Below are 23298 nucleotides of genomic sequence, written 5' to 3' on the forward strand. Positions count from 1 at the left end.
CTAACTCCACTCCGCCTCCGCCTCCGCCTCCGCCTCCTGGCGACGCGCGGCCCCGCCCCGTCCCGCTGCGGAGGCTCACGGGACATGTAGTACACCGCGCGCCACTCCTGCACTTCCCCACCCCCACGACCGAACCTGGCTTCGCTAACGCCCTCCCAGCTCCCTCGGGCCTGACTTCCGGTTTCCTCGCGCGGCCCTGGCGCCGAGCCCGCGGACGGCGGCAGCCCCTTTTTCGGCTGAGAGCTGATCCACACTTCCAATCACTTTCCGCAGTGCTACCCCTCCTTCCAGCCAGTGCTGGTCCCGACGGCGGGCCTGGGTCTCGCGCGCGTATTGCTGGGTAACGGGCCTTCTCCCGCAACGGCCCGGCCCCTCCTGCCTCGGCTCGTCCCTCCTTCCAGAACGTCCAGGGCTCCTGCCGAGTCAGAAGAAATGGGACTCCCTCCGCGACGCACCCGGAGCAGCTCCCTTCGCTGTGGAAGCGGCGGTGTCTTCGAAGAAACCGGAAGCCCGTGGTGACCCCTGGCGACCCGGTTTGTTTTCGGTCCGTTTCCAAACACTAAGGAATCGAAACTCGGCGGCCCTGGGGGCGGCCCTACGTAGCCTGGCTTCTGGGTGAGTGACTCGCCAGGGCCGGGTGGAGGATAGGGATGCGGGCAATGCCGCGGCCAACCTCCGTTGCTGTTGCTGGTCCAAAGAGACACGTCATTTTTTTCTCACTCCCTCCCGCGCCCCCTCTTTTGACTAGGGAACGGCCCACTCCTGGGCATCCCTTTCCCCAGTCACCCCCACACCCAACGGTCCACACCCTTTCCCCTGTCACCCTTATCCCCAGCTGTCCAGGCCCTTATTGGTCATTCACTTCTCTAATTTTCACTCTTTTTCTTTCCGTACTCTTACTGGGGCGCCTTCAGTTTTTTTCATTCATCGAGACTGCTAAATGCTTCTTTCCGATACAAATTATCGGAAAGAAAAGAGGGACATTGGCTAGGACGGTACTCCCTGGGGCATCTGAGTGGTGAATATCGACCCCCTACGCTTGATCGAGGGCTAACAGGTATTCGTCGTTTCTCCAATGTCTAACCTGTATACGGTATTCATTCCAGCCTTCGGCTGTTTGTTGAGTAACTACTACTACGTGCAAGGTAGGCTAACACCCTCTACACACAAGAAACCCCAATACTCGAAAGCGAGATAAAATACCCACGAAAACTCGAATACAGATCAAACCATCAGTTGCTCCAAGAGGTGATGGAAATTTGCTAAGGTGATCAAAGACAGACGTACCAGGATTAAAATTGACCCTTGCTCCTTAAGTATAGAAGACATTCTGGTTTTTAGATTGGAATTTCAAATTGGATTGAGCAAGATCTCAAGGCACAATTTCATTTCTCTAAAAACGCCATATCTAATTGCCCAATCTTGTGATCATTCCATCATCTGTAAATTGAGAACAGTGCATCCTTTACAGGATATTTCCAAATTTTAATGTGATATTGTTTGTAAGCGAGACATCTTACGCAAATAGAAGGTTTTAATGTTAAAGAGACAGCATAACATAATGGGAAATGACACTGGATTAGGTCAGAACACCAGTATCTGAATGCTGATTGTTCCACTTACTTGACAATGGGTAAGAGGCTAAACTTCTTCCTCATTTTCCTTATCTCTGAAATGGGGGTAATACATACTCTAAGGCACCAAGGCATAGTTTCTAAGAGTTATGCTGGCTCTGTAGTCAGCTGCCTGATTTCCATTTCTGGCTCCCCTACTTTCTAATGTTTTCATGTCTCAGTTTCTCCACCTGTAATCTGAGGAGATTCTTTACAACCTCAGAGGTATTACGTAGATTTACTGGATGTTTATGAAGAACAAATGAGAAAAAAAGAACCAATCTTTTTTCTTTTTTATGGCACTTATATTCAGAGTGCAAGTACAGTTGTCTTATCACTGTTAGAAAATAATGTTCAATAACACCAGTAACATTGAATGTATAGTAGATGCTCGGTTGCATTAGAGGTATTACCGTATGAAAGCAATGAAAAGAAGTAGATTGCTCTTCATACCTATGCTAACTCTGGAAGAGTCTTGATTCTGTGCAATACAAACTGATTTCTGGACTAACGCAGTTTGTTGGATAACTCAGTGAGAGTTATAAAAATGTAACTGGAGTTTTTCTTCATATTGTATATCTAATGCTGAGTACATTTTTGGACATTTATTGAATTACAGAGCATTTTATTGCTAATATACACAGATTAAGAGATGATGTCTTGAAAAGAGGTACTTCATGACCCTTTATAAACTAGTTAGGCTATTTTACAAGTTGAGAAAGGGGAATAAGCATTGGTCTGTTTGTCTTCGTAAGACTTAATCCTTGCTCCATAGTATTTTGACTGATTGTACGAAATAGGTTCGGGAATATCCTAACTTTTCAGAGGTAGAAAGGTGGTGAAAATTCTAAATATGATTTACTTCAGGAGGCAATATGGAATAAAGAGCCTACCATATAGGCCTTGATTCAAACTTCAGTTTTGTCACATACTGCTGTGGTGAATATAGGCAATTTACCTCACCTCTTTGAGCCTCAGTTTCCTCATTTATCATGGTGCTAATACCTTTCTTTCCAAGTTTAGTGTGGACTTGAGATAATGTGTGTACCATACCTTTTATGCAGTTCCTGGCATAAATGTGAATTCCCTTCTCTCTGTTTAGGTTGCCATTACTCTGTATTTGTATTAAACTTTTGCCTTCACAGTTTAGTAAGGTGGCATCTTAGTGATGTAGTCTAACCCTATCGTTCTATATAGGTGGGAAAATTTTGATCTAGAGAGGTAAAGCGAACTAAACTATAATCAGGGTTGCAAATCCTAGACCACAATCTGTGTTTCTGAATCCTGGGCAAGTGTTCTTTTTGACATAATTATGCCTTGTCCATATTCTTAGGATAACCAGAATCCCTTTTGTATTGCCTCTCTGAATGTTGTATTAAGACCATAGACTTCTGACAGCTTACTTAGGTTCACATCTCACCTTTGCCACTGATTAGCTGTGTAGCTATAGGTAAGGTATTTAACTTTTCTAAGACTTTGTTCATAACAGTACTTAGCTAAGTGGTAGAAGAATGCATGTGAAAGCACTAGTGACTGGCATATGGTAAGTGATCAATAAATGGCAGATATAAAGATGATGAAATATGAAAATGGCAGATATAAAGATGATGAAATATGACAAGATAATCCTATTTATTCCTAGAAAAAAGACCAGTCTGATATCAGCAGATATGTTTTCTAGTATCCCAGACTTTGACATACGTAGCATATGAACAACTGAGAGTTCTCTTGGTGTTGATTGCCATGATGAAGACTGAAATTTAAGATCTTCTAAAATAATTCTAATAAATCATATTTGAATCTTTTTTTTCCTGTGTTTCTCCCCAAGCTTCAGATAGTACTGTTCTTATTTCTACCTACTTTATCTGACAAATTGTGCCCTTTCTCCTTTATCATTCTTGGGAATTTCATTGTTCTCAAAAATAATTGTCAATAGTGTTTACCTCAATCTTTTCTAATTCGCTTTTTATATTTAAGTAAACCTCTAAGGAGAAACAAAATTAATTGCCAAATATATAAAATGTTTTCATGACTATATATAGATATATTTGCCTATAAATATGCTTTATTTAACACCCCACTATATTGTGATGAGATGATGAATGTGAAATTACTTTCTATAATATTAAAAATAAAATCTAAAGGGTGTTTACTAATTCATAACATAGAACTAACGGTGCCTACAAATGTTCAAGGATACTAAGAATTGGAATTCTGTAAATTACGTGGTAACTGCTTGGCTTTGTTCTTTCAGATGAGTGGTACTCAAATTGGAATATGACTTAAAATCACCTGGGTGCTTATTCAGAGTACACTTTGCAGTTTTTCACCCCAGATATTCTGATTTGCGTAGATCTGCAGTGGAAGCTAAGAATCAGTATTTTTTAACAGAACGCGGAGGAATTCTAAGGCAGTGGTCCATACCTTACTTTGTCAAACACTGCCCTCAGTCATCTCCAGCTTCTTAGAATGCCCTTGGAAAAGCAAAATTTATTTATGGAATGTCCCTGTGGAATACATTTATTACTGATTTTCATCACTGAGAGAAGTCCACTTAAGCTTGTCTTTGGACAGTGTTTTGATGTTTGTTGAGTTTTGAAAGTTCAATTTCTGCTAGACTATTTAAAATACTATCTAGTCTTTGGTAATTTTAATTTTTGATAATATTCTGCTCATGGCACTTATTTTTTAAAGATTAATGTGAACAAAGATTTATTATTTTAAGAGCATTTAAATTATGATAAGACTCAATATAATGTTAAGTTTCTTCAAATGTTAAATGGTATAACTAGCTTGGTCTAGTTTGTCAAATAGAATAATAGCCAGTTACACTTTTACCATTTATCTAGAAAATCAGACTTCATGGGCCAGCGGATTTGGATACACACACACAGCCATTTCATCGCAACGAAAGTGTATAAAACTGAATCTTTATTATGAGACTGATTACCACAGCTCCCTTTACTTCTCTGTAGAAATACATTTTATAAAGGATGCTTGCATAGCAATAAAACCAAAGGCAACACATAGCCTACTTTGTTACTTTGCTAACAGTTTTCCTTTCATTATATTAATAAGTATAATGGGATATCTGCCTTGTATTGTTTCCTTTCTAAGATCTCATTTTCCCTGGCCCTGTAGCTTTTACTCTCCAGAAGTCTGGTTTGTACAGACTAATATGATAAGTATTAATATCCTCATGCTTGTGATTTCATATTGATTTTTGCAGGGATAGTAATTAAAATTTTAATTTTCCATTGTATAACAAATTTAAATGGCAGTTATTTTAAAACTTAATAAAAGTTGATACATATATGTGGTGCTAGCGCATTGTATGTTTTAATATATGGCTATTTCTTACATAACTTTTAGGACAGATAAGCAATTTGATGCTGCTGTTCAGCGTATTCTAAGTAATGTTTATAGTTTATAGAATAAATATATAGAATAATGGTATAAAACTTGAAAAAATCCTTTTATGCCATTGTTTTCTTACAGAGACAACATATATGCAACTTTTGATTTATAAATAAAAAGGTAGCATATCAATAGGTAAACCAGTCTGACTACTCATATTGTCTTAAAAATGACCAGCTATCATGTTGTATAAAATGTGACATTATTGTATCAATATACCCCCTTCCATGTAAAGTACTTTCGTAAGCCTTCTGAGGGGTTCCTAGTTTTGTAGGAGTGTAAGGTTTTGTAAAAGATTCATTGGAGAGGGGAAAATATTAATAGCTCAGGCTCTAAAATCCAAGTCCTGGTTCATACTAATTATGTGATCCTAGCTAAGCTTCTTTACCTTTCCAGGTCCCAGTTTTCTCATCTGTGAGATGAGTTTGATAAGATTTTGTACCTCATAGGGTAGTCTTGAGAATTAAATGGGATAATGTTTGTAAACATTTAGCATAATGCTAAGTAGTTCATCTGGTTGTGAATTAAAAAAAAGAAAAAAATCAACATTGTAAGTATTCACACCCTTTAATCATGTCCAGGCCTGTGTTTTTAAAATTCAGCAGAATAAGCACCAAAATCCACAGTGCCTCTACCAGGAAGGACCATCTCAGTTTGTCTCCATCCTGCCTTTTTAATCTCATCTCCTGCCACTCCTCTTCTCAACCTTTCTCCCCACACTTAGATCTTTGAACTTGTTCCCCTGCTGGAAGTTAGCAAACAGTAAAGGTGTAAGTACAATAAGTACAGTACAATGAAAATAACCATCCTCTTCACATGAGAGTACAGTCTTAAGAGACATTTGCTCTTTTGTGGTATCTTCTTTGAAAACCACTTTTTCTCCCCATCCCTCAGACCCCCCATAGCATTCTGTTGTTTCAAATTTATTACCTACCTTTATGGTATAATAATAATTTTTCTGCACAACTCTGCCTCTCACTCTGGGTTTTCTTTGCTGTGTAAATGATTGTTTCATGATAAAAATGAACAAGTAAATCACAGCTGAGCTAGTTAGAACTTTGTGTAAAACAGAAGTACATGAGCCCTAATCCTTAAAATACACAAACTGCAGGATATCTGTTTTTGACTTCGTAGAGCAGTTTATGTTATTTCTTGTTTTCAGCTGTCTTTAGAAAAAATCCACATCGAATAAATCCTGCCCATTGGGTTGAGTATTAAATTATTTAAGTCAAATGTCTACTATGGGCACAATTTTACCTCTCCTTAAACCAGGCTGCATTCTACCACTTACCTAGCCGTCTGTGATTATTTTACTTGCTCTACTTTTAAGGGGAGTGTGTGTGTGTGTGTGTGTGTGTGTGTGTGTGTGTAAGAGTCTTTCTTATATGAAGATATATATGCATACTTTCAGTTTGCAATATGAGAATAACCTGTACTTTTATTTTGAAAGGAAATAATGAGAGTTTCAGCTAGCAGTAGCATGACTGGAATGATGTTTGCTCTTATTTTGGAATATCATTGAATCTGGAGACTGAAAAGTAAACTCTTTTAGAGGAAGAAAACTTAAACTTTTCATCATTAGGAGAAAATGCAGCTTGCATCAGAAGCAGCATGAGTTAATTATGGTTCTGAGAATCTGCCACCTTTTTGGTATACTGTAGATAGCATAGTCTATTCTTGTTCTTGGACTTTATTGAAAAACTGGGAAAGAGTGTACCTTAAGAGTAGAAGTTGTCCTGTATGGTTAGAAAATGTTAAATTGATGTTAATGAAGATTGACTGGATGGCAGGTTGTACCTACTCAAGACTTGTAGTATACACATTTATTTTAACCTGCCTTTCTTATAATCCTAGATACAAATTGCTTAGATGCTCCCAGCTGTTGCTTTAGTTGACGACAATTGGAAGTTTTTAATTGTACAATTAGAAAAGCAAAAATATAATGATATGAGACCAGACCCAGAAAAACACAAAACCTTTTGTTGGTATTCATGTGGTCTGAAATAAGGCAAAAGAAATGTTAAAGGGATTAGTTGACACAAGGAGGGAGATTAGACATTTTAGAAGAAAGCACGGTTTGGAAACGTGGCTGTAGTTAAATTGCCTATGTTTACATCTCAACTCTCCACTTACTATGTTACTTTGGAAAAAATACTTAAATTCCTCCTACCTCAGTTTCTTCATCTGTAATGTTCTTGAACAGTGACTGATATTAGTAAGTAAAACCAAATTTTATTTCAAGCAAGGGATAGTTAAAAACTCACTTTCTAGTAATAATTACTGATCTAAGATACATGAAATTCAATTGATAATCTTTATTTAGAATGCTATATTTAGTTTTTTATTTTAAACTAAAAAATATTTAAAAGGACTTTTTAGGTTCTCTTGCATGATCTAAAGTCCCTCATATTCTGTTTTTCCCAGGAGGTCTTAAAAGGTTTTAGCCACAGTTTCTCCTTCCATCATGTTTTTCAGGAACCTAACTCTCAGAGAAGTAATGCCGAACCTAACAGCAAAAGTAGATGTTCAGAGCAAGTCAGTTTTTCGTTAAACAATGAAGGTAACTAGCCGCTTCTCTTAGGTTTTGGAGTCAGAGTTTGATTTGAATCCTACTCTACCCACTCTTCATTCAGTAATCAATATTTATTGAGCAACTTCTACACAGTGATGAGTTGGGGACACAATGATGGGCAAAACGGACATGGCTTCTGCCCTCACAGAGCTTAACATTCTTCTAGATTTAACAGGGCTAATTCAACTTTCTAAGACCTACCTATAAAATATAGATGATACATATTTCATAGAATTGTTCAGATAATTAAAAGAGATAATATTAAAAGAATGTAGTGCATGATAGTGGGACATGTTGGACACTCAAATGTTAATTAATTTGTCTTCTATTCTAAATATACAACAAATATAACCAATTACTGGTATGGAAAGATATAGTAGAGTATGCATTAAGACTTCTATAATATATGTTGTAATGAATTATACTCAAAGAACTTTTGAAAATTTATAAATTGATAAGCTGTGAAACTTGCTACTAATAGATCTAAGTGGAAATGTTAGAAGAAATATTTGGAGATGAAGTATTTTAAAAAATTTTGATTGTTTTAATGAAGCTGATATTTCAGATGTTTATAGAACGTACTAATAATTATGGTTTTAAGTGGTTTATAGATATCATTTAATATTCTTAAGACTCTATGAGGTATTTGCTATTTTTTCTTGTACTTTATAAATAAGGAAACTGAGGCATAGAGGTTAAGCAACTTGCCCAAAGTCAGACACTAAATGGTAGAGTTTAGAATACAACCCAGGCAGTCTGGTTTTTAAACATTGTCCTAGTATTTACATTATTCTTAATTATAACTTTTTTTCCTTTTCACTTATTCAGTGAGACATTGTCACTCGTATTTTTTTTCTTTTAAACAGTTGTCATGGATGCACTGGTAGAAGATGATATCTGTATTCTGAATCATGAAAAAGCCCATAAGAGAGATACAGTGACTCCAGTTTCAATATATTCAGGAGATGAATCTGTTGCTTCCCATTTTGCTCTTGTCACTGCATATGAAGACATAAAAAAACGACTTAAGGATTCAGAGAAAGAGAACTCTTTGTTAAAGAAGAGAATAAGATTTTTGGAAGAAAAGGTAATTTTTATCTTTTACCTTCATTGCGTTTGCGACATAAGGAATAATTCAAAATATTTGAAATTTTGAATACTTTTTGTCCTGTCTTCCATGATTGTACTAAATTTCCAAGAATAACTCACTGCTAATCTGAAAACTCTGGACATTATACTTATCCTGTGTTTCACATACCATGTACTTGGTAAATATTTGTAGGAGAGGATTTAACAACTTGGAGTTATATTCCAAATATTTTTCTTTCATTTTCAGGTTTACTTACCTCCATAGCTGTATGTATTTTATTCAGAGTTTTCAAATCTGGGCAAAAAAAAAAAAAAAGATATACCAACAAAGGAAATTAAGTATCAAAGGAGGAAGCTTCTGGAACATTGTCCAATAGGTTTAATAATATCTTTACCAGGGCTGAAATCTTTACTTCAACATTCTTTCTCTTCTTTAACACATGTAATAGGAATAACGCTTTTAATTGATAAACTAATGTTTTCTGTTTACCTTTCCATGTATAATTGTGACACACCTAACTATTACAGAATATATAAGTAAGGTAGCTGATTGAATATAAAGCACCAATCTACTTGGCTTTATATATGAGGAATATTCTTCAGTCATCCTTTTATTTTTGAGTTTTAAAGTTTTAACTTAGCTTAGTTTGTATTTTTTCAGCTCAGATAAGAGCATTTTTATCCTACAAAGAGCAGCTACCACAAAGGGTAAAGAATGCATTGTCCTGTGTAATAGAAATTAATTATCCAAGGAAATGAATTATCCTATATAAAAAAAACTTGAAGATGGGGCTTGGTAGAGTTTGATTCATTTTTGATGCAAGTAAGAGGAAAGGAGTCGGTTGTAAAATAATTATAATTTCTTTGTATTCATATGAATTATATTTAAATTTGTAACATATTGGGATACAGTGAGAGAAGGTAACATTTTGGAGCACATAGCTTTATTTTAAAGTTTAGTAGAAAAATGGGATTTTATGTATAGTTAACATTGGAAATATTTCTGTACTTCATGACCAACAATCCTATTAATTCCTATCCTGTAATATAAAGGATTTAACGAATTAACACACACATCTATTACTTAAAAAGTCAAGTATGCCTTGGCTGGGCACGGTGGCTCACACCTGTAATTCCAGCCCTTTGGGAGGCCGAGGTGGGTGGATTGCCTGAGGTCAGGAGTCCAAGACCAGACTGGCCAACATGGTGAAACCCTTTCTCTACTAAAAATACAAAAATCAGCAGGGCGTGGTGGTGCGCCTATAATCCCAGCTCCTCGGAAGCTGAGGCAGGACAATCACTTAAACCTGGGAGGTGGAGGTTGCAGTGAGCTGAGGTCGCCCCATTGCACCTCAGCTCACTGAGGTGCCTGGGTGATGAGAGCGAAACTCAGTCTCGAAAACAAAAAAAGTCAAGTATGCCCTAAGGTGCTGCTTTTTCTGATTATAGAAATTAGATACTTTTAATTTAAAAAACATCTAAGCAGTGTGTATCACATCTATACTCTGTTGTAGTTATGATGATTTAATGTTATAAAACAGATACCATGAATTATACTGATTATGTAAAAGCATAGAAAGCTTCAAAAAATATTCTACACATTTTTGCTTTCTATGTAAAGATTAATTTGTGGAAATGAAATACTCACCTAATGAATCCAGGCTTTATCCCCTTATTACAACGATTGAAGTAAGATATGGAGCCATCAGAACACTGACTTATTTTTTATCTATAGAATACTCTCTTAAGCTTTCTCTTCTAATTTCATACCATTAGCTAATAGCTCGATTTGATGAAGAAACAAGTTCCGTGGGAAGAGAACAAGTAAATAAGGCCTATCATGCATATCGAGAGGTTTGCATTGATAGAGATAATTTGAAGAGCAAACTGGACAAAATGGTAAGTTGATTTGAAAAGAATGACATCTCTATTTTGGAAATGAATTTTCTCCTTCAAGAGGTTTAAAATTAGAAGTAAGTTAAATATTTACATTTAGTAATTAAAATTTTGTATACATGTTCAAGGCCAAATGGAAATTTTAGTAATATTTTAACTTATTTTTATGTAAAATATTTAGTATGTAATGATGTTTAGGACTTAAATACATCTAACACCACTGACTTATTTTGAAAAACTATGGTAGATTTAGTCTTTTTTTTTGTTTAAGCCAGTGAATAATGATGTCCTAAATTAGAAAAAGAAAAAAAGACATTTCTGAGAAACTGAGTTCATTTTATCACCTTGCTTTTAAAGACAAGAATATGTTTTTTTCAATATCTTCCTGAAAATAACAATATAATACCAACGTGTAGATTTTATTGAATGTAATTTGGCATTTTCCCTACTTAACTAGAATAAAGACAACTCTGAATCTTTGAAAGTATTGAATGAGCAGCTACAATCTAAAGAAGTAGAACTCCTCCAGCTGAGGACAGAGGTGGAAACTCAGCAGGGTATGCCAGTTACTTGTTATAAATATTCTAACAGAATTAACATATTTTTCTATTTATTTGTAATATCAACAGTTTTCCATATCCATACGCTAAGACCTTATTTTTTAATTTTTAGGTTTATATTAACTTCTCTGTTCCACCGTCGCATAATGTCAACTTCATTTAACTTTTCCTTAGCTATATATTGCACTTTTCCTAGAGAAAATGTGATGGTTTTTATTCAGGTCTAGGTTGTGATGAAGCAGAAGAGGAAAAAAGTAGAAGCCCAGAAGCAAGAAGTAGAAGTGAAATCATCTAGCCCACTGGTTGTCCTGGCTTCTCTTTCTTACTGAACATCTTGCCCACTGTTAAACACACTGCTGTGAAGTTGTTACAATTTCTTTTTCTTTCCGAAGGTTGTTAAAAGGTGCAGATGAAATGTTGGGGTGGAAAGTTGGATCTGGAGCATATGGATAAATAGCCTGTTCCCATGAATATTCATTATGATGAGACAAGCTAAGAGTGGGCCTCTGAGAGACCTTCTGATAGGAGATTGAGATGCAATCTCTTAGCATAGCTAGTTGGAGCTTTTTGTAGCTAGAGAGACTGAGGTACTAATTAAAGAATAAAGCAGTATCCAGTTGTATTGAGTTTCTGCAGTGGAATGTTTAAGGATAAATTGTTTTGACATCATGCTCTGAGCTTGTTGGTCAAACTTCATACTCTCTGAGAGGACTAGATGGAATGATTAGCTGAGCCTCAGTTTATTCAGTTTATTATTTTTGTCACTGTTTAACCTTATGCAGAATATTGATCTGTCTGCAATTTTAGCATATGCTTATTTTAGTGTAGTTGTCTTTAGAAATTCTAAAACAAGATTGCTAGATTTCTTATTCTCCTTAGCATAGATATTTGAAAATATTAATAATTACTGTTTTTTAAAAAACTATTAATCATATATGTTTTATGTTAGTTTTTCTGTTATCTACATTTTACCAGAATAACCTATTTTTAAGAATTGCAGTCAATGTAGAAGGAAAAGATAACAATTTCAGTGTCCATCCTTTTTGTAGTGATGAGGAATTTAAATCCACCTTCATCAAACTGGGAGGTGGAAAAGTTGAGCTGTGACCTGAAGATCCATGGTTTGGAACAAGAGCTGGAACTGATGAGAAAAGAATGTAGTGATCTCAAAATAGAACTACAGAAAGCCAAACAAACGGTATTACAGAATTATTAAATTGAGAAATTCAGTATTTTTTGTGTATCATATGTAGGATTTATAACTGAGATTGTATTAAACCATAGAGTTAAAATAAATTGTAATTGCTTAGAGAATGTTCTGTTCCTTAAAAAATTCTTGTTTATTTACCTCTTTAAGCATTTCTGCTAAAATTTGACATGCCATATACTTTTAGTCTGTCACAAAATTATACAATTTTGTTTTTTAAAAGGTTGATTTTTAGTAAGCTTATTAGTTTATTATAACTGTTCTTTCAGACTCTCTTTCCTTCAATTTCCTTATTTTTTTCTCTGTAAAGTTTAAAGAGAACTCAGGTTTTAAGTCCTATATTATTTTACTTAACAGTTTCATTAATTTAGATATCGTAAGGGACAACTCGATTTTTATAATTAAAACAACAATAAAAAAAACACAACCAACAAAGAAAACATGACAGAGCTTACTTATTTTCAAAAGACTAATACTTTGGGAGCATCTTTAACTACCAGCAAATATCTGAGAATTCAAGAATTGGAAAAAAATAACAAAAACCTGCCAAGTTGCTGAAGTGTGTTTAGCCTGAAGTCAACCACTAAAACAAGCTGCCTCTTAGGTCCTCACCAAGAGTCTGTTTGCCCAGTATTTTACATCAGGTTCTAACAAGCTTGGATCTATGTTTTCAGACATCATGCTGAGATTATAATCAGAAATGATAAAGAAGCAAGGTAGTGTGAGAGCAATGCACCAAATGCAGATATTTTAAATAATTATTACAAGAAATTGAAAAGCTTAGTAGTCTGGTGCAAATAGCCATTTTATGCATTCATGTATCTCAAACTTAAGGTATAACCAGTTATATAATTGTTTCTCCACTCAACCATTTTGCCTACCAAAGCATTCTAACACTATTGAGGAATTGTGTTTCTTACTTCTTGTTCCTCTGGGATGCCACCACCTGAAAGGGGAACTCCATCCCATACTTCCTGACTGCTTTCCAGATTCTGCCCTGAGTCTCAAGTGTTCTTAGATGGAGCTGATACTTCTTTCTTCTGTAATGTAGTTTTTATGAGAGGTGACCACTCGATAAGAATGAGGCAGACATTGAGAATAATATAGCACTCTGCCTAGTCCTTGGCCAAATGAATTCCTCTGAACTGGGCAATGAGAACTCATTTTGGCACCCCTATCCCTGATAAAAGGGAAACACTACAAAAATTACTGTCAACTCCCGTTAGAGTCAAAGTGGTTTTTTTCCTACTTACAAAGTTGATTCTCCCAGCTTTGAGCTTGTGGCCACACACCACAATTCCTTCAAAGACTCAGCATCCTGTTCCATAGCTCAGTTACCATCACCACTGAGAAGCCTCTTTTCAAAAGATGGGTTTACAGGAAAAGGTATGCACCTTGAAGTTCTGAATTATAATTGTCATTATTTATATTCTGTTTGAAAGGAAATAATTTGATAGCCTTTATACGTGATGGATATTTTGTTGTAGTGTAGCAAGCAGTACCATGGAATCGGAAACTTAGCTCATAATTTTGGTGTTGCTTATTAACTGTTAACATTAGGAACACCATTTTACTTTTGGGAAGTTTTCTGTAAAGTAGACATTAAATACCTTTTTTCATGAAGGTGAAATTAGTGTATATAAAGCAGTTATTAGGGACTTTAGATGTCTTCTAAACCAACTTCATTTACTGATCCAGTATCTCTTTTACTTCTTTGGCCCAAGAGTCTGTATTTCTCACAGGATCAACTGTTCTGAATATAAGTGGCTGGAATATTAGGGGACACAGTTTTATTCTGCTGATCAAACATTACTATCATGCTCACAGGACTTAATATATTAATCACAGCCAGTTATCATAGTGGCCATTATATAGTATGTTCAGTAGGTAAATGCTTTTTTAAAAAATTTGATTAGAGTAATTCAGAAGGGCAGTACTTGTAGGTATTTATGTGTATTGAAATTTCTATTCTTAGCATTTTAGTTATTCTTTTCCACTAGATGGTGCTAGGGAATAAATTTGTTTTTAGTTTAAATTCATCAGTCATAAGTAACCAAATCACAGAAACAGACTTTTAGAGGTAGAAGAAATCACTTTCTTTAACTGATGACTAAAATCTGAGAGACAGGAAACTTTAAACAGTTGAAGATGAGCTAAGAGAGGAATATTGAAAAAGAAATATTTATAACATGGCCCCCACCTTCACAGGCATTTATTAGGGGTAGGGTGAGGCTGTGAATTTAAAAAGGTCTCACTCACAACTAAAAGAAATGAACAAAGAAAAGGAAGAGTGGAAATAACAGTTCATCAAGGGTTCCAAGTTGAAATCTTGATGCATACTTTCACATCTTGTTTCAGTGATGTTGCTGATCAGAGTCCTCTTGGATACAGGAATCTGAGAGGAAGCCAAGGAGAGAAATTGATGTTCACAATACTCTAGTCATATTACTCTAGCTCACATTAGCCATATTAAAGAAAATTTTTTTAAGATGATACTTTCAGTGAAGCATTTTATAAAACCTTCTGACATATGTAATAGCATCCTACATGGATATAATAGTGTTTTTTTTGTTTTGTTTTAAATATTTAGTGAGGGAACTCCATTCATTAGTATTTCATGTTAGTGAGGTTTCAGGGGCAGTTCCACTATGGGCCTTTTAGACTTTCTGTGTCCCCTAATATTCCAGCCATTTATATTCAGAACCGTTGATCCTGTGAGAAATACAGACTCTAGGGCCAAAGAAGTAAAAGAGATACTGGATCAGTAAAATTAAGTTGGTTTAGAAGACGTCTAAAGTCCCTAATAACAGTAGCCCAGTTAGAGATTCACAGTGTACTGTAGTATATTAAAGGTTCTGCTATAGTATAGAAACCTATATAACTTGAACATTATTTCCCAAGATTTTGTAGCCATGGGCCTCACCTTATATGAAACTCCCACATCATGTGGCACTAGTTGGGGAACAGATCCATTCACCTTTAGGACATAGGTGATCTATTACTAGCCAACAAAAGGGTCTTTGAATACTAGATACAGTCTCTCTGAGCTTACTGCTGATGTACATTAGAGTCTCTGAATTGTTAGATGGTAGTTGGAAAAACATTTTCCCACTCAAACTGTCAATTTTTTTTATATTGTTGGCTTTAAAAATGAGGAAGGTTTTCAATGAACATATATGCATAAGTATATACTAATTTTTAAAAAAAATTTTAATTGATGATACAAAGATACTAAAAGTGATCTGATCAGATTCCATTATTTCCTGTAAGGAAAAAACAAGGTCCAAGGATATGTGTCTTGTTAGTGGTCAAACCTCCTGGACCTGTGGGCCAGTTCTGTTTCCCCTCTCCTTAGGGCTCCCTAAGATTTAACTTATCTGTTAGAGGATTAAAATCAGAGATCCAGAAATGTTTTAACTCCTATAAGATTAGGTATTTTTCACATTTTACTCTCAAGTTCAGAGTACTCATGAAGTCCTTGTGTTGCTTTTTAATGTTTCACTGCAAATTATATAATTTAGATTGTATTAGTAAGAAATAATAAAATTAAAATTTGTATTCTGAGCTTATACTGGCCACATCTGCCAGGAGAATTAGTACTGTGATAATCATTTTCATTTGTTACAGATCCTTAAATGAGAATGCATTGCAAACAAGTGTGTTAGAGTTGTCTCAAACATACTAAGTCATTTAAAAATATCTTCTGAATGTTCTTTCTGTCATATATGCAACCTAAATCAACTAAATTTAAAAGCGTATAGGGACTTTATGATGTCCTCACCAGGTCATTTTTAATCCATGTGGAAGGAGGAAATGTATGCTGATGTTTTACAACAGTAACCTGTTAAAATTCTGGTGTGTTTTTGGTAATACTACGAAAAAGTAAAATACCAAAAAAACTTCCATTTTCCCATAGAATTCATTCACCTGTACCATAAGTAAACAGAAATGTGATAAATGTGTAACACTTTTTTGAATATACACTTCAGATTGGTGTCTTCAGAAATATATTTTGTAAGATTACAAGGTCTTTTACAGAATGAGAGCAATTTTATTCTTTTAAAGAAAATTAAAGCATTAATACTTTAAACCATTGGAAGTGATTTAGAGATATTTGTTATAGATTGGAGGTATTTCATTAAAATTGAGTATAAAATCTAATTTTATTCTTTGCACTTACAGATATATTTTGTAAAACCTGAACATGTCTCTGGTAATAAAGAGTTGAGACTAAATAAATTGTAAAAATTACAACTTTTCAACTTCTTTTTTTTAAACAAATGACAGGATCCATATCAGGAAGACAATCTGAAGAGCAGAGATCTCCAAAAACTAAGCATTTCAAGGTATGACCACTCTTCAGCATTAAAACAATACGTTGTCTTATTCCATAAGTCACTTTGTGTAGGTCCTTAGATTTCTTTTATGACTTAACCTTAAAAACAAAATATGGATATTGTTTGGATACTGAATGTAACCTCTGATCACAATATATTTATAAAATAAAATTTAAATGTTAATAACAGCTTTGAATTTAGGTAGTACAAAAATAGGATGCCTTAAACTTTCTGAACATTTAGTAATATTTTAGGTATGATTTTAGGGAACTAGCTATGTGGAGGTATTCTGTAATACTGAATTTGTACATGAAGAATTATTCATTATATATAATAACATTCCTTTGTCTTAAGAGCTTACTTGGCCATTGTTAGTCTTTGGGATAGCATGAAATTTATTTTTTTTGTTTTTTGTTTTTTGAGACAGAGTATCTGTAGTGCAGCCTGGAGTGCAGTGGCGCAATCATGGGATAGCATGAATTTTGAGGACTGTTCCCTCTTCGCATAAGAATAGAAGTAGCCATCAGAGTTCATATACTTTTTCAACCCCTTTTCCTCAAATACGCATCATTTTTACTGAAGTAACTTCAGTTGTGTTTTAAGCTATCTAATAATTGTTGTTTCTACTATGTTAAGATAGCCTCTCTACATTGTTACCCTCCATCCAATAAAAAATACTGATCTGACTTCATTGTTTTATCATTTGGCTTCCAAAGTTTACTGACCTAAGTAAATAATGTGAATTGTGTCAGGCCAGTTTCTATCAAAAACCTGCTTTAGAGAAATGATCAATTAGGAAAAACAATTTGAGGGAATGACATACAGCCACTCTTCTAGATCAGGGGTTGGCAGACTTTTTCTATAAAGTGCCAGCAGTAACTGTTTTATTCGGCTTTGTGAGCTGGCAGTACAGTCTCTGTTGTTATTTAACTCTGCCATTTGAACAGTACTTCAATTATGCCTTCGAATTTTATCTAAGTTTACTGCAAGGAAACTTTTTCTTTTTTTGAAAAATGTGTCTAGTATAGTGTCCATGTAAACTGTTTCTTAAAATTATCTTTTCTCCTGTCAACCTAGGTTTCCCCTTATTTTTCTGTATTGTCCTTTTTATAAGCCACTTCTAGTCAGTTTAGAAAGGAGTAGAGAATGAATAAATATCATCAAAAGAGATCAAATACAGGGGCTATATAAATCGTACATTTGAAGCATGTGATATAGAATGGAATTTCTGCTTCCATTCATGGGAGATTATATAATTTGGATCATATCCACTAAGAATTTCTTGAAAACCTGACTCCCCCAAAAATACCTGTTTGAAGGCATCAGATAACTAACAAAATATTGAAAAATCTCTGTGCCAGGATTTGGGGAAAGTTGTAGTCCCAAGGAGATGTTTTCAAGGCTGCAAACCTGTAATTGTGGCTCCAGAGTATAGTCTCGCAATTCTTTAAAGCTCAGTATCAATTCGGAGAACAGTTTTTAGAAGTAATTGCCTTAAATTCAGTTTAAAAGTTACTTTATGTTAAAGCCATACCAACAGTATGTATGTAAAGAATTGTGTAATTACAGCATGTTCCAGTGGCTCTCTTAGTGCTCATATACACTTGTGGTTTTTTGCAAATTGGTTTGCATTTGTATCAGGTAGACAATGTGAACTGCAAAACTGATTAGGTTTCTGTCGTCTGGTTAGGTACTAGAAAACTTATAACCAAATTTGTGGCCTACTGTTGGTCAACTTTTATCATGCATTTTTATGTTAACCTCATTCTCCACTGCATTTTGTTTTGTTTTGTATTTTTCGCCTCATCATTTCCGCCTGTTTGCAGTTTATGTTCTTGTGTTTTGTTCATCTTTGTAAGTTACTTCATCCACTTTTAAGAGGAACAATTCAGATGACAGATTAGTTTACTATATTGGAGAAACTACATAGGGATATTTCCATTAAACCATTAACTAAAGGTTTAGATATTTTTAAGGAATATTTTTCAGTTATTTGGATAACTTGCTTTTTTGGAACTCTCCTTTTTTGTATTTCTTCCATTATATTGCCAGGCAAATGAGGTAGTATACTGTTTCTCTAAGATAGAGTGAACCTTTTAATTACTGGAGGCCTTTTATATGATACTCCTTATATAAAACATCATTTAACAATAATAGCCCTATCAGAAATTTAACCAATGTCTTGCGAGTGTCCTGTTTTGATTTTGGCTTTAGGTTGATGGCTTCAGTTTTTAAACCAGATCTAGATAGGGAGTCACTGTACTTCTTTTACTCATCATCTGTAAACTTATATTGTGGAACTGTGTTACAGATGACTTCCTAAAATGTAAATTCCAGGTTTAGAAGAAAAAAAGATTAGGTTAGTGTTTTTCAAGCTCTTCTTCGTTTCCTTAGTGCTGTGAAATTTTATTAGTTATAATAAGCATTATAAAAATATGGAATAAGTCAGAAAGAACATACCAATACCAGAGTGCATTACACACAATAAGGGTAAGTATGGTTTCTTAGAACTTGTTTTCTTTGGGTTGCAGTGTAAAATGATTCTTGCTGTGCCTTGCAATAAAAAATGAGAGCCACTTGTTTGAAGGGAACCACAGTTGTCAAAATACACACTTTTAAGTCTGTAACTCTTGGCTAAGAATATCCCATAGTTTAATTCTACTGTGATGATGGAGGATGTAATAGTTCAGTAAATTTTCAAATGCTAAAGAAAAATATGTATGGCTGAAGTAGAAACTCAAGTAAGTGGATTTTTCTTATACAAGGAATAGTTATTTCTGTATTAAAGAGTTCCATATATAGTGTCAATTAAGAAAGCTGGTCTTTTAGCTGTTATACTTTGTAAGCAGGATATGTACTCCCTCCTTCAGTTGTGGACTAGCAGGTTTCACTTAAAAGTCAGAGATGTGAAGTTTTATACTGAGAAGTATAAAACTTAGAAGATTGTGTTGGCAGTCAGCGTATTGTAGGTGCTTGGTAATTGATGATGATATCAAAAATGTTACTCCAAAAGGGCAGTCATCAGTCGTTAGACCGGGTAAGTGAAAGACAGCTTTGAACAGCAACATGGCAGACTGCAGTAGACTTCTCAACCCATTTCCTCGTGTGTAAAATGAGGTTACTCAGTTTACCAAGTTGGTGTGACAATGTAGGTGAAGTGCCTAGTATATAATAAGTGCTCAGCCATCAATATTTGTGCTTTATCTGTTTTTAGAGTTCTCATTTGAGAAGCTTCAGTGTTACATTTCAATATTTTAAGTAGTTGTATAAGTTCTTTATAGACAACTATATATATTACTAGCATTTTGCTTGTGTGGCATTTAAAGCAAAACTAAACTTTATACTCCCAGTTGGGGAACTGCGGTGAGGATAGGAAAGTCACAATCTATACATTGTCTTTGAAATACCTAGATAAGAGGTTTAATTGGAAGCCTGCTAAAAATTAGGGATGACAACTTGCCTTTTCCAATATCATTTAAATAATGGTTTAAACATTTTTTTCAAGTAGATAGAATTTAAAATAATTTTTTACACACTTTGAAGATTATAGCACTTTAATATTAACTGTAAAGTGGGAAACACTAACTGCAGTTATTTTGTTATCCACAAGAGGGAGAGCTATACTTAGTAATAATTTTAGATTTGTCTATCTGTAGCTTTAAATTCAGGTTACATTAAGAGCAAAAAACAAGACTACATGTGTATTAAACTCAGTGACCTAGTTTTTAACTAAACCTAAGTTTTAAGCAGTCTTCATTAAATTGAACTGAAAAGTTTGTATTAGGCACTGTAAACACCATTACTAGAATTGTTTCTCTTATTTCTATGCCTAGCTGTGTATTTTAGTACTCAGAACTGTCTTCAGTATTTGCTCTTCTTTTCTCTAAAACAGGCACTGATTTACTGTCTCGCGCCAATAACAAACTATTTTTAAGCTGTATTATTCATACCATGACTGAATGAATGAATTAGCACATTTTCAGTGTTTACACTTACTGCTATATAATGTGAGTAACTCTTCGGAAAGCATACTGAATGCCTAGAATTGTACCAAGAAACCAACAACTCTCTTCACACTTAAGACAGGTTCCTATGTGAAACATTCATTGTAGCAAACAACTCAGATGTTTTTTGGTGAAGTAGACATGGTTAATTTTGTGAACTAATTATTTGACACCTATTAAAAACTTGCAAAGAGCTCTGATTTCTAATATACTACAACTTAACAAATGATGTTTACAACAGACTAAAGCAGATTTTTCTGAAAAGCAGTGTAAAGTTTATTGACAAAAAGGTATTTCACCTTACATAATTCAAAATAATATTTTATATATTATATATCAAATATAAACTATATTCTGTAATTTGAGATATTAGATTTCAAAAATGTTATCCTTTTGAAGTTTAAGTGTTTATGGTAACACAAAAATTGAAGCATAAGGTGACATGTTTGTCTAGTTTGATTTCTGTACTACTAAAATTACACTAGTATCTAAGGGTTAATAATTTTTTTAATGTTATAAGATTTAGTCTTACATTTAATATTTTGTGATATTCCTGTACAACAAAATGAGAATATATGCTGAAGATTTTAATTTCATTTAGTTGGCAATTAAGAAGCAAAAAAAGAAAATCATGAATGTCTGAATATGAATGTTTAATGGAAAACAAAATCTATAAAAATTAGATTTAAAATCACTAATTATAATTTCTTAGATAATTGAGGTAAAATACTTTTAATTATAAAAACAGGAGAGGCATTTTTGAAGTTTCTATTTCTGTTTCATATAATCCTCCCTCTCTAGCTTCTTTTTCCTTACCAGGAAATCATCTGGCTCTTCATGTCTTGTGCTGTCATGTCACATTGGTTTAGAACCAACATTATGAGACAGCCCAGTCAAACATAAAGAATGTAATGCATGAAACCTAAATTTTATTTTAATGTGGACTTGGATATATATTCAGCAGTTGATATATCATTTCAATTCACAGTGTCAAAACAATCAAAAGATAAATATAAATTGATCCATATTTGAATGAATGTAACTTTACTCTTAATCAGATTTGCAAATAACGTATTTCTTACTACTTACTAATTAATAGCTGCACATTATAGCCTAAAATAAAATCTCAGTTCTGAGAATCTGCAAGAAGCTCTCATCAGTTATATTTATTTTTATTATACAGTTTAATATAATAGTTAATTGCTACATATCAGATGGACAGTGTTATTCTTTCAAGATCTTTTCACTTATTAATGCCCTAGTTAAATACCTTTCAATTGTTTTATCAATTTACATCATCTCAAAACTAATTGGAGCAGAAACTTGATCTGCATATTTCTAAAGTTATTCCCTTTTGTCTGTAAAAAAGAATGAATATTCACTTTTTGTAAAATTTATTTCAGTGATAATATGCAGCATGCATACTGGGAACTGAAGAGAGAAATGTCTAATTTACATCTGGTGACTCAAGTACAAGCTGAACTACTAAGAAAACTGAAAACCTCAACTGCAATCAAGAAAGGCAAGTCACTGTTTACCGGAAACCACTGATTCCAGCCAAACTGCCTGAAGAGCAACTAGCTGTCATATCTTATCAAAATCTCATCAAATGAGAGATTGATAAGCCAAAGTATATATAGTACGTTCGCAGCCTACCCATTCTCTGCTTTGGCTTCAGTCTCATACTGGTCAACTTCACACATAAAGGTGTTGCTGATGTGTTTTTTCTTCAGTACTGTATTCTTTTCCCCTTGTGGCTTTTCTCAGCCAAGTGTTGCTTATGTGTATAAGACTGAGGTGTTAAGTTTGCTCTAGTTGACCTTTTACCACAGCTACTTCATATATTTAAAAAAAAAAAAAAAAAGACACCAAAAGTAAATTTTCATTCCACTGCTACAGAATACGCCAAACACCTAGCTTTTTAGGTTGTTTTGAAAAAGAAAACAAACTTTGATTCATTATTTGGGTTTTTGCATTTCTTATAAGCTTTCCTTTCCATAAAGGATATAGCTGATTACAACGAAGACTAGGTGTTCTCCCCTTATGCCCTTCAACCAAACAAAAATTTTCATTGCTTTGCCTTTCATATTTAACTGCTTGACTGATTGAACTTTTTGAGTTTTGTGTTAACTAGTAGTAGCTACTTTCGCCAAAGCTATTTTTATACCTTAGAGAAAAATCAGTACATTTGTACCTAGTATTACATAACAGGTATATTTCTGAAAAGTTGTGTGATATAAATTTGAATGCCCTAAAATTTATTTTTAAAAATGAGATAGGACTTTTTATAAACAATACTCACCATCTAGTTTAAAATTACTTCTTTATATTTCACATTGTCTTAAAGAGGACACAAGAGGATTGTGTCACAAATAGTTCTCCTCAGGAGTGTTTATTAGGAAAAATGTTAAATTTTGGGAAGGAAAATTGAATTTAGAACTCCTTTTCATTTTTAGAGAGTTGGTTACATATAAATCAGGGAAAATAGTATGGTGTTTTAGCAAGCCCAGCTTAATTTTTGGTTCACTTTGTCCTTGAGTTTTCCAGTGGTCAGAGTTACATATGAGACCAAAGGTTGAATGTACAAATAAGATCTCTCTATA

At 34.3% G+C, this 23298-nt stretch overlaps 2 protein-coding genes across 11 annotated transcripts in view; one reads left to right on the plus strand and one right to left on the minus strand.

Moving 5' to 3' along the window:
- ZCWPW2 (zinc finger CW-type and PWWP domain containing 2) overlaps positions 1-324 on the minus strand; it is a 176962-nt gene extending 176638 nt beyond the window's left edge. The window contains exon 1 of one of the 4 annotated variants that reach the window (XM_054552444.2): positions 1-324. In XM_054552444.2, coding sequence (XP_054408419.2) covers positions 1-86 — 86 coding nt within the window. In that variant the 5' untranslated portion in view covers positions 87-324. The other 3 variants (XM_054552448.2, XM_054552443.2, XM_054552445.2) reach the window with 3 other exon arrangements.
- AZI2 (5-azacytidine induced 2) overlaps positions 132-23298 on the plus strand; it is a 25398-nt gene continuing 2231 nt past the window's right edge. The window contains exons 1-8 of one of the 7 annotated variants that reach the window (XM_009239252.4): positions 132-615; positions 7506-7590; positions 8469-8689; positions 10468-10590; positions 11045-11144; positions 12197-12345; positions 16642-16700; positions 22099-22217. In XM_009239252.4, coding sequence (XP_009237527.3) covers positions 8474-8689; positions 10468-10590; positions 11045-11144; positions 12197-12345; positions 16642-16700; positions 22099-22217 — 766 coding nt within the window. In that variant the 5' untranslated portion in view covers positions 132-615; positions 7506-7590; positions 8469-8473. 7 annotated transcript variants of the gene reach the window in all.

The sequence above is a fragment of the Pongo abelii genome, chromosome 2, assembly GCF_028885655.2.
Source record: "Pongo abelii isolate AG06213 chromosome 2, NHGRI_mPonAbe1-v2.0_pri, whole genome shotgun sequence".
Lineage (NCBI taxonomy): Eukaryota > Metazoa > Chordata > Mammalia > Primates > Hominidae > Pongo > Pongo abelii.